Genomic DNA, 13,981 nt, shown 5'->3' with positions numbered 1-13,981 from the left:
GGGAACACCACCACCTGAAAGTTCCCCTCCAAGTCACACACCATCCTGACAGAACTATATCACCGTTCCTTCACTGTCGTTGGGTCAAAATCCTGGAATTCTCTTCCTAACAGTACTATGGGTGTCCCTACCTCACATGGACTGCAGCGGTTCAAGGAGGCAGCTCACCACCAACTTCTCAAGGGCAATTAGGGATGGACAATAAATGCTGGCCTGGCCAGCGACAACCACTTGGCATGAATTTTTTAAAAAGCCAACTTGCGCAGAGCAAGGTCCCTCAAACAGCAATGAGTAAATGACAAGATAATCTATTTTAGTGATGTTGGTTGAGGGATAAATATTGGCCAGGACACTGAGGGAACTTGAACTAGTATTACAGGATAATTCTGTCCACCCAAAGGGGCAGACAGGGCTTCAGTTTAAAATCTTATCTGAGACACTCCCTCAGTATTGCACTGGTGTGTTAGCCTAGATTATGTGCTCAAGTTTCCAAAGTGGGACTTGAAAACCCAGGATCTTCTGACAGAGGCAAACGTTAGCAGTGAACCAAGGCACTTTAAATTTCCCTAGGCTTATATTTTATTGAAGACTTCAAATCTTTTAGTTTTATGGCAATCTGGGATTGTTTCACCGTAAAGTTTCTTACTATATTTACTAAAACCAGTGATAAAATTTGTAAAATGTGACAATTCAAAACATACAAATTGAATACAAGTCATACAGTGACATCCACAAATTGAAACACTTGCGGCATCAAGTACCACTCAGTGGTTTAAATAAATCACTAGCTGTACTGCAGCCCCCAATAATCAACCTTGGGAAATAAAAATGTCACAAAATTAGCTCAAGCAACAGAACACATACAGCCGTCAGAATACTTCATTTCAGTGTTTTACATTTGATTACACACACCCTGAAAAAATGTACCTGTGCATAACATGAATAATTAGTCAACTTCCTATTTTAGTGGCAAATGTAAAACGAGAAGAGTTCTCCACTGCTTTAGGAGAGGAATGAAAGCGCCTACACCTGCGGGATACTAGTTTGTGAAATTCATTTGATACCAGAAGTGGCACGAGAACATTACTCTATTTCCTTATGGCTCACTCAAAACCACAGATATTGTATAAAAGACAAACAACAAGTCTGTTCAGTCTGCTGAGGTGGTTTGTAAGGGTAATTAAAGCTTTAATGGACCGTCCTTACCTTATACACAGCAATGTAGTTACTTTGTGCTCTGTAAAATTAGGCTAATTTCCTATGTTTCATATTCTGTTAAAGGGATGCTTAAGTTTTTTTGGTCTGTGGGCCACATTGGGTGTGTATTAGGAGCTTTGCAGGACACATACTAAGTTCAAATCCATTTTCACATTAATCTGATTTAAGCTTTATTGCAATTAGACAGCTAAGCACTCAAATGCAAAGACCATAATCTGTTTCGAAGTAGCACTTCAATTTTGCGGATAGAAAATCTGGTACTGTATCCTTTACTGTCAGCTATTTTATATGCAGATTGAACTTTCAAAATGACTATTTCTCGCTCAATGCAGGTCAGGCAGACATCAATGTTACCTACTGCATAGTGTTAACTCATTTTCAGTAGAACAGCAGAGACTGGTGAGAGGATTATACCAAGTATTTCATTGTTTCACCTCCAGAAAGTTGCACAAGGAAAGCAGCCTCAATCAGATGAGCCATTGTGTGGCGAGTCTCTTCATATTTCACAGTGAAAGTTAAAATAAGTTGCAACAGACAAGAGGAATGTGACTCATATCTATATTGGGTTTATGGAAAGATGGTAGAGGTAATGCCATTTGTGAAATCACTGGACAGTGTGTTTACACTCTAGGCTGACTGCAGTATCTTTAGATTTAACACACTGTTGTTATTGGCTGCAGAAAAATGTAGGCAAGTAAAATGCATTTTCAAAAAAATGCTGAGCTTGAGAGCAAACATCTTCTACAGGACAAAGATTAATATAAGATCATGTGTTATCATTGGTCTTGACCTTGTATTAATAGTTACCATCCCAAGCAGTTCTAGCTGCGTTTTAATTAACCAAACAGTCCCACTTAACATGTTGCTCCATGGAGCCCTGCATTCCAACAACTAGAAAAATAATAACATTCTAATGGGTTAATATCTTTTATAAAGTTATTTGCTGATGGCGTTTGATAACTGAAATGCATTCATTGCCAAGGAGATGTACTATAACTTTAACACACCACTTTAAATTCAGCCCTTAACTCACCCTTTGTCCTTGGCGTGTACATCGGCTCCATGCTGGAGGAGGAGTTGAACAATCCGGACACGATTGTAACCGGCAGCCAGGTGAAGAGGAGTAGACTGGAAACAACAACCAACAATTTAGAAAGTAATTATCATAAATCAACAATTTTTGATCAAAACCAGCATTATTAGCTGAAATAGGCTAAAATAACCCTTATTTCTAGAAATAGTTTCCAATAGGCATTAATAGTTTGCATTCACAATCCTGTGGGCCAAGCAGTCTTCAATACTTCAGTCTTCAATTCATAAACTCCCTTCCAATGCAACTTTAGTCAACAAGCATCAATACTGGATATTTACCATACTAGAAAAATGGGAAATCCTATGTTGACATACAAAATCCACAGGGAGAAATGTTTATCTTCAGCACCTGACATAATCTGGTGGAGCGGATCCACTGCCTGATACTGAACCTGCTCAATTTGCATTCTATTGAAAACCAAGCAGGTTTTACAAGGGTTGGACAATCCACTGCATCGGATTAACACCAGGCATTGAAGGTGAAAATCTACCCTACGGGTTAACATATGTGCATGACATATTGTTAATAGTGCTCAAGGTTGTAATATTTGGATTGAAAATTAGAAAAAGCAATTTTTTTTTTAAAAGAAAGATAAATATTGTGAGGTGTTAAGTAATTTTGATATTTAAACTTATCTGTTGAATAACTGCGTTTATATTTACACTATCTGTAGTTGGTTCCACTGAAGCAAAAGAAATCCTGAACTTGATATTTTTTGCCTCGTAATTAAGATGACAACATTATCCATAACTGCATTCCCATTAACAAACCAAGCATGGCTATATATGCATGAAAACAGAGCTTGAAATTAATACTGGTCACCTAGACCGAGATCAGTACAATCAATGCTGCACTGCTAGTTTAACTAGGTTAATGATCAACAATTGCAGAGTAGCAACCTTTGCACATTATTGACCTGCAAACTCAACCTTTGAGACAAGCATCCTATGGAAAGAAACTATTGACAATAACTCTCATCTGAGGGGCGGCGGTGATAATGTCACTGGATGAGTATTCCAGAGGCTAAAGCCTGGCTACCCTACCCGAATCCGACTAGACCCAACTACACGTGCTGGGTTTCAGTCGGGTCAATGCTCCGAGTCCAGCATTCGGGCTCCGGTCAGGCCGGGCTAGACAGTGCTGCCTCCGGGAACTCACGGGATCAAACTCACCCATGATTCCCCACAACTCCACCTGCAGGAATAGCCTGCTGCCGGAGCGGATGAATAATATCCGTGTCGGGTTGGGTCAGGCACGAAAAAGAATTAAAGGACTCGGGCCTGGGTCGGTTTCAGGTTGGCTATGGTCGGTTTGGGCCCGGTTTGGGTTTCAATTTTATACCCGAACAAGCATTTACCAGAGGCCCAAGCTAATGCTCTGGGGATAAGGGTTCAAATCCCACCATGGCAGATGGTGAAATTTGAATTCAATTAATAAAAATCTGGAATTCAATGCTAGTCTTATGGTGACCATGAAGCCATTGTCGATTGTTGTAAAAAACCACCTGGTTCACTAATGCCCTTAGGGAAGGAAATCTGCTGGCCTTACCTGATCTGGCCTACATGTGATTCCAGACCCACAGCAATGTGGTTAACTCTTAAATGCCCTCTGAAATGGCCTAGCAAGCCACTCAGTTTAAGGGCAATTAGGGATGGCAATAAATGCTGGCCTAGCCAGCGACGCTCACATCCCACAACCGAATAGAAAGAAAATCTGATAAATCTGTGTCAAAGTACCTTATATAGTCTAGATTTAAAATGGCCAAGTAAATTTATCAACCTTCCCTTGATTGAAATACCCTAACCTTAAAGTCTATCTTTGGTAAGAATGGTAATATAACTCAAACACTTCAACATACTTCAAGGGGGGAAAAATGAACCCACTGCAAAATAAAGGGCAAATGTTACCTCAGCTTTCAACTGGTAGATTTTGTTGCAGGAAATAAAAGTGCTTGGTATTTTGCAGATCCAAAACTTCTAAAATTTCTGCAGAACCAATCTCAAAAACTATCACTTGTAAGTACCAATCTTTCCAACAAAATTTCTTTTCCTGCTGTAAGGGCAAGAATCAACAATACTTTCACCAAAAAATACAATCTACTGGTGATTTAAACAACTGGCAAATGTCAAGCTTGCATTTTCAGTCAAGAAAATAATTTTATATAAACTTATGTTTCTGATAAAAGATTAGATTCGATACAAAAATGATCCAAGAATTCAATGCAGGGGTGATCTGGTTATCAAGAGTGCTGAAAACTGCAGCTAGCACATTTTTATATTGAAATAGAGGTAGTAAATAGGTTTCCACTGCACAGCACATCTGCAACGGTTCAGCATGAACTACCGTTTACATCAACTGATCGGCTTTGCCTCAAGTGTCTGTACTGGTTGGCTCATGGGATTAGACACAGATCTTTTGTCAGACAGATTAAATGCCTCTCCATTAAATCCCAAACTCTGACAGAATAAAAAACTGCATTTATTTCTAGCAGTAACTGTTGTTGGCATACAATTTTTCAGAGGAAATCAAGAACTCCATTATATACTAGCTATTGATCTTCCCTGAGAAAATGAAAAGCTCAGCAGATTAAATGAAATTACAAAGCACAGAATTTCTTTAAATTACAATTTAGATAGCTGAGTTGTGTTATTCTGACAAGAATCATTTTGCAGTAAGATTTCAAACGTCATGAATCATTATTTCTCTATTACTGTCACCCACCATCACCTTCCCCATACCCAAAAGGCAGCAAGAGGCTAGATTGTAGACTGCTCCACATTTGGCTTTATAATCAGTTTACTGGCGACTTCTGCGAGGTCCAGCTGCAACCCAGTCAGGAACTGGTACAGCTTGCCCAGGCAGAGTACAAGAATCTATACCACAAAAGAACCCTTATCAAAAGAAAATTAACAAAATTCAAATGGTCCTTTAAGGTCAGATTTATATAAATTAATGAAAGGGGGAAATGTGGACCTAGGAACCTTCAAGAATTTGACATAAACTGGGAATTTTGGACATCAACTTTCCAGATAATGCAAGCAATCTCCTCATTAATACTTAATAAAGCAGGAACAAATTATTTTTGTCTGGAATAGTGCTATATATTTGCAATTTATTTAATTGCTAAAGCAACAGAATGCTCATACTGTACAATATATTTATAATTTACCCATAGTAAATAACAAATCCATCTGGCACCAAGTCAAAATTGCAGGACACTAAAATCTAAAACTAAGAGAAGCAATTTGAAATGTGTCAAATACATACAAACATTCAAATGTCTGAACTGAAAAATCTCCTTCTGCAAAGATTTACATTTTTGCAGAAGTGTGTTTGGGAAGCTTTGATAATTAATGGAACCACAGTGGTGCTAGAACTGGTTTACTGCTTTATGAATTTATATGATGTTGCTGATAACAGGAAGTGGGGATGACTTACTAATGTGCAAATAAGAAAGCTTCACATCATTTAAAAAACAGAATTTTGTTCCAAGTAGCTTTCCATTACGTTTACACAAAAATTCCAGCACACTATTTTTTTAAAAATACATGGTTCAACAGGAAATCACAAATCACATTTGGTGAAAATCCTATAAATTCTGAAGTAACAAGATTTATGGGTCCATAAATGGGTCCAGAAAGATCAATCTTCAACATTAATCTGAAAGCTCATGAAATCTAATGAATTTGCAGAAAATTTAAAGAAGCATTAAATTACTGTGAATAAGTGACCAAAGGATAGACTATTTGAACATTTATTTGAAGGCACCGACACCTTTATTTGCTGCTTTGTAAAACGATTGTTTATAAGGTTTAAATGATTCAACAAAGATACCCATTATGAATAGGGTCTTTGTATACAAGCATTTGTTATACACCAACAGAATTAGGCCAAAATTGTCAAAAGAATTAGAACAATGTCCATTTAACATATTTGGCATCATGTCAGAAAGACATTCAATATTCTGCTTTCCGACATTATACTTAGCTCTCACTCCCACAAACCAATTACTTTATCTTCTCAGAAGAAACAAAGTATAAAAATTCAACAACACAAGAGAACTCATAAAACAGCGATACAGCCATCTGTGTGTGGAAGATACTTAGATCTTTATAAGGTAAGTAAAGGTACTACCCTTCAAGAGATGGCTGGATATGCAACACAGAACAAACAAATTGAAACCCACAGATGATCAAAGTACTAGCTTTGAAGATACTAAACCTGATCTTTAAGAACATCCCAAGTAGGCTGTCCAATGATTTTTGACATGGCACAATGATTTCTTCTGGCCAAACCATAATACCATGCTATCAGTTGTCTGTCTGGAAACAGAAGAGTCAAGACTGCATGTTGCATAAAGCTGCTTTCACAGAGATTTGGAGATAAGCAACAAATCAAAATACTGCATTCTGCTTCTTAAGTGCAATGCCCAAGGTAAAAACCATAGGTAATCTTAATGATATTTAGAGAAATTCAAAAGCTATTTATATAAGCAACTTTGAGAGAATTGGTTCAGTGCTCTTTGCTTTCCAGCTCTGATCCTTTTGGCCAGGATTACAACCATAATACAAATAGTTTTCACTGCCAACTGAAAATGATCAGGTTCCAGAAGAGGAGGCAACTCAATGTTTACACTCAATGCTATTACTCATGACCTCAGTTATTGTGTCCTATTTTACGTTTCGGAAATATATACGATGAAATCAATTGCCCGATCAATCCAAGTACGTAGAAAATTGCGGCTTTTGTCATCAGAATAATGCAATGTGATGGAAATGTTGAAAATTATGTTAGGATAGGGCACGTTAGTTTGAAGCAGATTGTTTCCAGTAGTTGAGGAGTGAAGAACAAAGAACCGCAAATACCAGATTAAATATAAGAGATTTAGCGTGGAAAGCAAGAGAAACGTCTTTAGAGTTGTCATAGAGTCATCATGGCACAGAAGGAGACCATTCGGCCCATTGAGTCCATGCTGGCTCTCTGTAGAGCAATTCAGTCAGTCTCATTCCCCAGCTCTATCCCTCTAGGCCAGCAAGTTTATTTCCCTCAAATGCAATCCAATTTCCTTTTGAAATCAATGATCACCTCAGCTTCCACCACCCTCATAGGTAGCGAGTTCCAGGTCACTGTCATTCACTGCATAAGATCGTAAGAAATAGGAACAGGAGTAGGCCATTTGGCCCCTCGAGCCTGCTCCACCATTCAATAAGATCATGGCTTATCTGATTGTGGCCTTAACTCCACTTTCCTGTCTGCACTCCCATAACTCTCGACTCCCTTGTAGATCAAAAATATGTCTAACTCAGCTTTGAATATATTCAATAACCCAGCCTCCACTGCTCTCTGGGGAAGAGAATTCCTAAGATTAATGGCCCTGAGAATAAATTCCTCATCTCCATCTTAAATGGGAGACACTTTATTTTTAAACTGTGCTCCCTGGTTGCCCAAATCCTTAAATCTGTGTCCCCTAGCCCTTGTACCATCAGCTAATGGAACAGCTTAATCTTTGCCCACTTTATCTAAACCTGTCAAAATCTCATACACCTCTATCAAATCTCTCCTCCATCTCCTCTGCTCCAAGGAAAAAAAAAACCCAGCTTCTCCAACCTAACATTGTAGCTAAAATCCCTCATCCCTGGAACCATTCTGGTAAATCTCCTCTGCATCCTCTCTAGGATCCTCACATCCTTCCTAAAGGGTGGTGACCAGAACTGAACACAATACTCTAGTTGTGGCCTAACCAGAGCTTTATAGGGTCAGCATAACTTCCCTGTTTTTGTACTCAATACCTCTATTTATGAAGCCCAAGATCCCATATGCTTTGATAATTGCTCCCTCAATATATCCTGCTGCCTTCAAAGATCTATGCACATGAATGCCAGGTCCCTCTGCCACTGCAAACACTTTAGAATGGTGCCATTAAGACTATATTACCTCTCCCTTTCCCATCTGCCAAACGCATCACCTCATGCTGCACTGTATTAAATTCCATCTGCCATTCTGCTAGCCTATGTCCTGTTGCAGTCGACTGGTATCACCCTTTCTGTTTGCCATACCTGCAAGTTTGGTATCATCAGCAAATTTTGAAATTTTATTCTGCACTGACCCTTGGACAGCACCATCTACCATCCTCCAGTCTGAAAGACATTTACCACCACTTGCTGTTTTCTGGCCTTAAGCCAATTTTTTATCTAAGCTGACAGTAATCCTCTAATTCCATGAGCCTCAATTTTGTGAACCAGCCTTTTAAGTGGTACTTTGACAAACGCTTTCTTAAAGTCCATATAGACAACATCCAGTGCATTCCCTTCATCGACCTTCTGTTACTTCATCAAAAAATTCAGTTAGATCTGTCAAACACTATCTGCCTTTTACAAATCCATTCTGGCTCTCCTTAATTAACTCAAACCTTGTCAAGTGCCTGTTACTTTTTCACCGAGTATTGTTTCTAAAACATTGATGTTAAACTGACCGGCTTGTAGTTACTAGGAATGTCCTCACACTCTTTCTTGAGAAAGGGTGTCACATTTGCCACTTTCTAATCCTCTGGCACCTCCCCTGTATCTCAGGAAGATTGGAAGATTATGGCAAGCCCTTTCAATATCTCCACCCACACCCCCTACCCTAGTAATGCTCTGAACCTCGTAAAGCCGTGAAATTCATTGCAAGGGTTAGTGGCCATGTCAAAAACAATGTCAACATTCAAGATTAAATTTGACTGAAGAACGAAGGAAAAGATGGTTGATGTTGAAAGGATGTTTCCCCTTGTGGGTCTCCCATTTAAGACAGAGATGAGAAGAAATTTTTTCCCTCAAAGGGTCGTGAGTCTATGGAACTCTCTTCCCCAGAGAGAGAAGTGGAGACAGGGTCATTAATGTTTTTATGGCAGAGGTAGATAGATTCTTGACAAACAAGTGAGTTAAAGGGGGTTGGCAGGAAAGTGGCGTTGAGTCCACAAACAGACCAGCCATGATCTTATAGAATGGCGGAGCAGGCTCAAGTGGCCGAATAGCCTACTCTTGCTCCTAGTTTGTATGTATATTCATATGTATGAATGGGTTAAAAGTTTATGGAAACAGGGCAGATAAATGCAATTAGGATTATTGCTTGTAGGGGGATAAAAACTGGCACAAACTAGTTGAGACAAATAGCCTCTTTCCATGTTGCAACTTCTACGTATTTTCATTTAAAGATGGTATTCATGCAGCAGTGGTTCACCTCTGTCTCAGCTAACCAAAACTGTGCGCCACAAATCTATGCATAGTAGATATCTGGCAAAACTGAAATTTGAAGCGTCCCTTCTTCCCCCTACCTGGATCCAATTAAAGGTCTAGTTTTGGATTCTCCATACCCAGATGAAGTTGGCGGTGGCTCAAGGTGCAAGATTGGCTCAAATATAGCCCACTCAATAAGGTAGGCAGCATTAATTTAGACACCTTTAATTAACCTACAAGATCCAGCAATTAGCTCCACATGAGCACTTCAGTTGTAAGGACCAAACAAATCTTTCCAAAGCAGTTCTATGATATATAAGGTTATAATATGATAACAAGGACTTATTTCCTACCATTTGACTATACTTTGAGCAGATTTTCATTCCCCAACAACTATCCATGAGCATTTGAGTTTTTCCTTTATTCTATGTTTGGTTTATAAACACTCCATTTTTTTCCATTACTGTATCTTTGAATCTTTCTTTAACTACAAACTGCTGGATAATACCGTCACATTCATTTCACTGGGGGTATTAACATTTTAATTATTTGTACAAGACCATAAGAGCTGGGTACATTTGCAAAAAGTGCAACTGTTGCAGTAATTTTCTACAAACCTTCAGAACAGATTTCCACACCCATTTAAGCAGACTGATCCTGGTGCATCAATGAGGAGGCTCTTGGAATACTGCAAATGCTCTTTATTGCAAGCTATTTATATGCATCCTCTAAAATAGATAAGGCCATCTTATGAAAAGCTATATGGGCACATTTGAAGATTTTTACCTTATGCAAAAATGAGCACCATGATAGGGAGATATGCATTCTCCATATACCCTTAGAGGAATAAAGCCTAGCTTGGTAGCATGCATATAAAAATTAGGCAAGCAGAGAATGCAATGATTTAATGAAATGGCACAATGCTGCAAGCCCTGGGGCTTTGTTTCAGACATGATGCAGAAGAGTGTGTGCAACAGCACCATGGCGTTTTTATGGCCGTACTATGTGTATGGTTTCCCAAAATCAATCAAGCTAGGCTTTACTCACATGGTGTGTGGGAGATATTTACATTAAAAATGGGTCCTATACAACTTAGTGAAACATCCCTTTGGTTTGGAAAGGCTGCTGGACTGTTAGATAAAACAGACAACAAAAACATAGCTCACTACAATTTATTTGGAAACTATCTTGGATGAATCCTCACTCCCTCAAGAGATACAATGATGAGCTCAGTGAACAAGTGAAACATAACTCTCTTGTGCATGGAAGAAGTCTATTAATGCAGATGAACTTTCTTGTCAGAGGGTGACCACAACATTGTCTTCATTCTTGCAATGGTTATCCTACTCCCAAACAGACCCATGATCAGACCATGGAGGAAATCACAAAGGAGGAGACTGTCAAAAGTTTTCTATTCTGAATCCGTCGGTCTTTCCCCAATTCTACAATTCTATTATTGCTCACAGATAGTCCTCAGGTCTTTTCCAAACAGAGTGCTCTATGCAAGAATCTGAAATTAAATATCTAAATCTAAATACTCCAATTCTGTGTTTAAAACATTTGGGAAGAAGAGCAGGAACAAACTCCACAACATTCTGGGTACTGCCTGTGTGGAGTTTGCAAGTTCTCCCTGTGTCTGCGTGGGTTTTCTCCGGCTTGCTCCGGTTTCCTCCCACAAGCCAAAAGACTTGCAGGTTGGTAGGTAAATTGACCATTATAAATTGTCACTAGTATAGGTAGGTGGTAGGGAAATATAGGGACAGGTGGGGATGGTTGGTAGGAATATGGGATTAGTGTAGGATTAGTATAAATGGGTGGTTGATGGTCAGCACAGACTCGGTGGGCCGAAGGGCCTGTTTCAGTGCTGTATCTCTAAAATCTAAAAAAAAATCTAAAAAATTTGAAGAGCGAGGAAAAGCACATCAGAAAGACTGGTTATCTCACTGTTCCCTTCTTGGTTTACATCACAAAAGTGCCAACAACTTACATTTGATACTTACATTACCCAAGGATCAATGAATCTGTTTTTGAAAGAAATGCCCAGAAAAGAGTTTTTAGTGAAAGTGAAGATTCTTCCACATGATTATCTTCAATTGCTCACATTTATATAGTGTCATTAAAATAGAAAAACATCCCAAAGGTGCACTCAGAAAAATGGATGCCAAGCCAAAGGAGATGTTAAGAGGGGTGACAAGTGGGTTTTAAAGGAGGAAGGTGGAGAGGTAGGTTAGTTTTAGGGAGAGAATTCCAGAAGGCGGGGTTTAGGCAGCTGAAGGCATGACTATCAATGGTGGAAACAACAAGAGGAACACGCACAAGAGCTCAAAGTTGGGAGCAATAGAATTTTGGGATAGAAGGTTGGGTGGTAGGGCTGGAGGAGGTTACATAGATGGGCGGGGCAAGGCAAGAAGGGACTTAATCACAAGTATGAGAATTTTAAATTTAAGTCACTGGGGGATCAACAGCCGAAGTAAGACAGGAGTAATGAGTGAGTGGAATTTAGAACAGGTAAGATATGGCTTTTGGATGAGTTGAAGTTTACAAAGAGTGGAGGATGGGAGGTTAGTCTGAAAAGCATTGGAACAGTCAAGTATGGAGGTACCAAACAGGTGGATGAAAATTTCAGCTGCAGGTAGTCTGAGGCAGGGTGGAGTTGGCGATGTTATGGAGGCGGAAGTAGGCAGACTTTGCGACAGAGGGGGTTGGGGATGAAATATTACTATAATATTCATGTCACTGAGGAGCATTAACATTTTTATTATACAATACAAGAGATGAGCCCTTTTGTAAAAGTACAGTAATTTCCTCCAAACCTTCAGAACAGATTTCCACACTAATTTGCACAGTCTAATAATGGTGTGTCAACTGGTTCACTACTGGAACACTGCAAATACATAAAGCTACCTGCATATGCAATCTCTTAAATAGGTGGTACCATCGTACAAAAAGCTACATGGGCACAATGAAGACTTTTACCTTCTGAAAAGATGATCTCCCTTGTAGGGTGATCTTTGCCCTTCAAATAACATGCATCCTCTACGCATCCATAAAAATAAAATCTAGATTGGTAGCATGCAAATAAAAATGAGGCAAGCTGAGATTAATTAAATGGCACAAGGATGTCAATAGTCTGGTTCAACCAGAGACAGTGGCCAGGGAGGTAGATGGAATCGATGGCAAGAACTGGGGTCGGCAACGTATCCGTACATGGACACCAGTGTCTGGTAAAAATTTTGAGATCTCCAAGCCTTTAAACTTGTGTATTAAAAGAACTGCTAGGTTATATTAAAACACGAGTTTAAAGGCTTGGAGCAAGGCATTTAAAATTACCAGGAGCAAAAGTAACTAGAGAGGATCAGGATCATCGGGGCATCAGGCTAGGTCCTAGAACATGAAACTGCAACATGACTAACCATAGTGGGAAATGGCCCTGAAACGCCCTTCTCCAGTTTCCCAATGCTGGGAATCAATTAAACAATAACCATTTCAAATAGTGCCTTGTCCCGTCCAGTGCAGAGATGAGAGGTCAACTTCCAAATACAGAAAAAGAAATCATTCAAGCACAGGTCCTGTGATCGCACAACCGGGGACACCAATTCGAGAACAATGAACCATTAAATAAAAACCATAGGAGAAAAACACGAATCTTCCTATTAATATCACTTGTATTTCATCAGTGTCAGCATATTTGGTAATTGAGGAAATTGAGTGGACATACAATGAGACATGTATGTACTTGAACAGATCATTTTAGTGTTGGTATAGTGTTTGTACATATATAGAATAATTGCTGTAGGATAGTGAATACTATAGAAATACGTATAGTAGACAGCGATACAACATCATAGGGAAGCACTTGTTGTTAGGTGGTGGTCATTTTGTTTTAGTTTATTTTCATTCCAGGGGATTTCTTTCCTATCAGTGTCTGGAAAGGAATTATCAGATAGTTCAAAAGATAAAGACCATTGCACAGGTCAGGCAATTGTAGAAATATCAATGCGATCTAGTTCCAACTTTGATCTGTTTGTGAATGAGAATAGTTATTTGAGGTGAGATATTCCAAAGGATCATAATACTTATTTAGATATGCAGTTCTACAACCCTTTTGTATTTTAATGTGCTAACTACTTTATGAAACTTCACAGCCACATAGCTAATGCATTTTTGTTTTTAAAAAGAGTAATTATTTGAACAAATAAGGGTGCTCGCTTTCTGTACAATTTTGGGATATGTTTTAGGAACATTTCAAAAAGGAAATCCTGCACATTATGTAGTCTTAGAGGATACAGATTATTTCTAACCGGTGTAAAACCAGATCAACTTAGAATAAATATACTTCATAGTCTCTAATTTCTAGATGTTTGGGTAACCCTTTTGATACTCATTTATGTTGAGAAGGGCTCTTCAACTTTGATTCTGTTTTCTCCGGCTTATTGTTAGTCAGCACTGAGGTTCT

General features: G+C 38.9%; 1 protein-coding gene across 2 annotated transcripts in view; it reads right to left on the bottom strand.

The window, feature by feature from the left end:
- The window catches only part of tnksa (tankyrase, TRF1-interacting ankyrin-related ADP-ribose polymerase a), a 207,568-nt gene that overhangs the window by 90,537 nt on the left and 103,050 nt on the right, over positions 1–13,981 (bottom strand). For both annotated transcript variants that reach the window (XM_068030356.1, XM_068030357.1), the window contains one exon: positions 2,252–2,346. In XM_068030356.1, coding sequence (XP_067886457.1) covers positions 2,252–2,346 — 95 coding nt within the window. The remainder of the gene's footprint in view (positions 1–2,251; positions 2,347–13,981) is intronic.

The sequence above is a fragment of the Heterodontus francisci genome, chromosome 4 (assembly GCF_036365525.1).
Source record: "Heterodontus francisci isolate sHetFra1 chromosome 4, sHetFra1.hap1, whole genome shotgun sequence".
Lineage (NCBI taxonomy): Eukaryota > Metazoa > Chordata > Chondrichthyes > Heterodontiformes > Heterodontidae > Heterodontus > Heterodontus francisci.
This window is presented reverse-complemented; position numbering and strand designations above follow the sequence as displayed.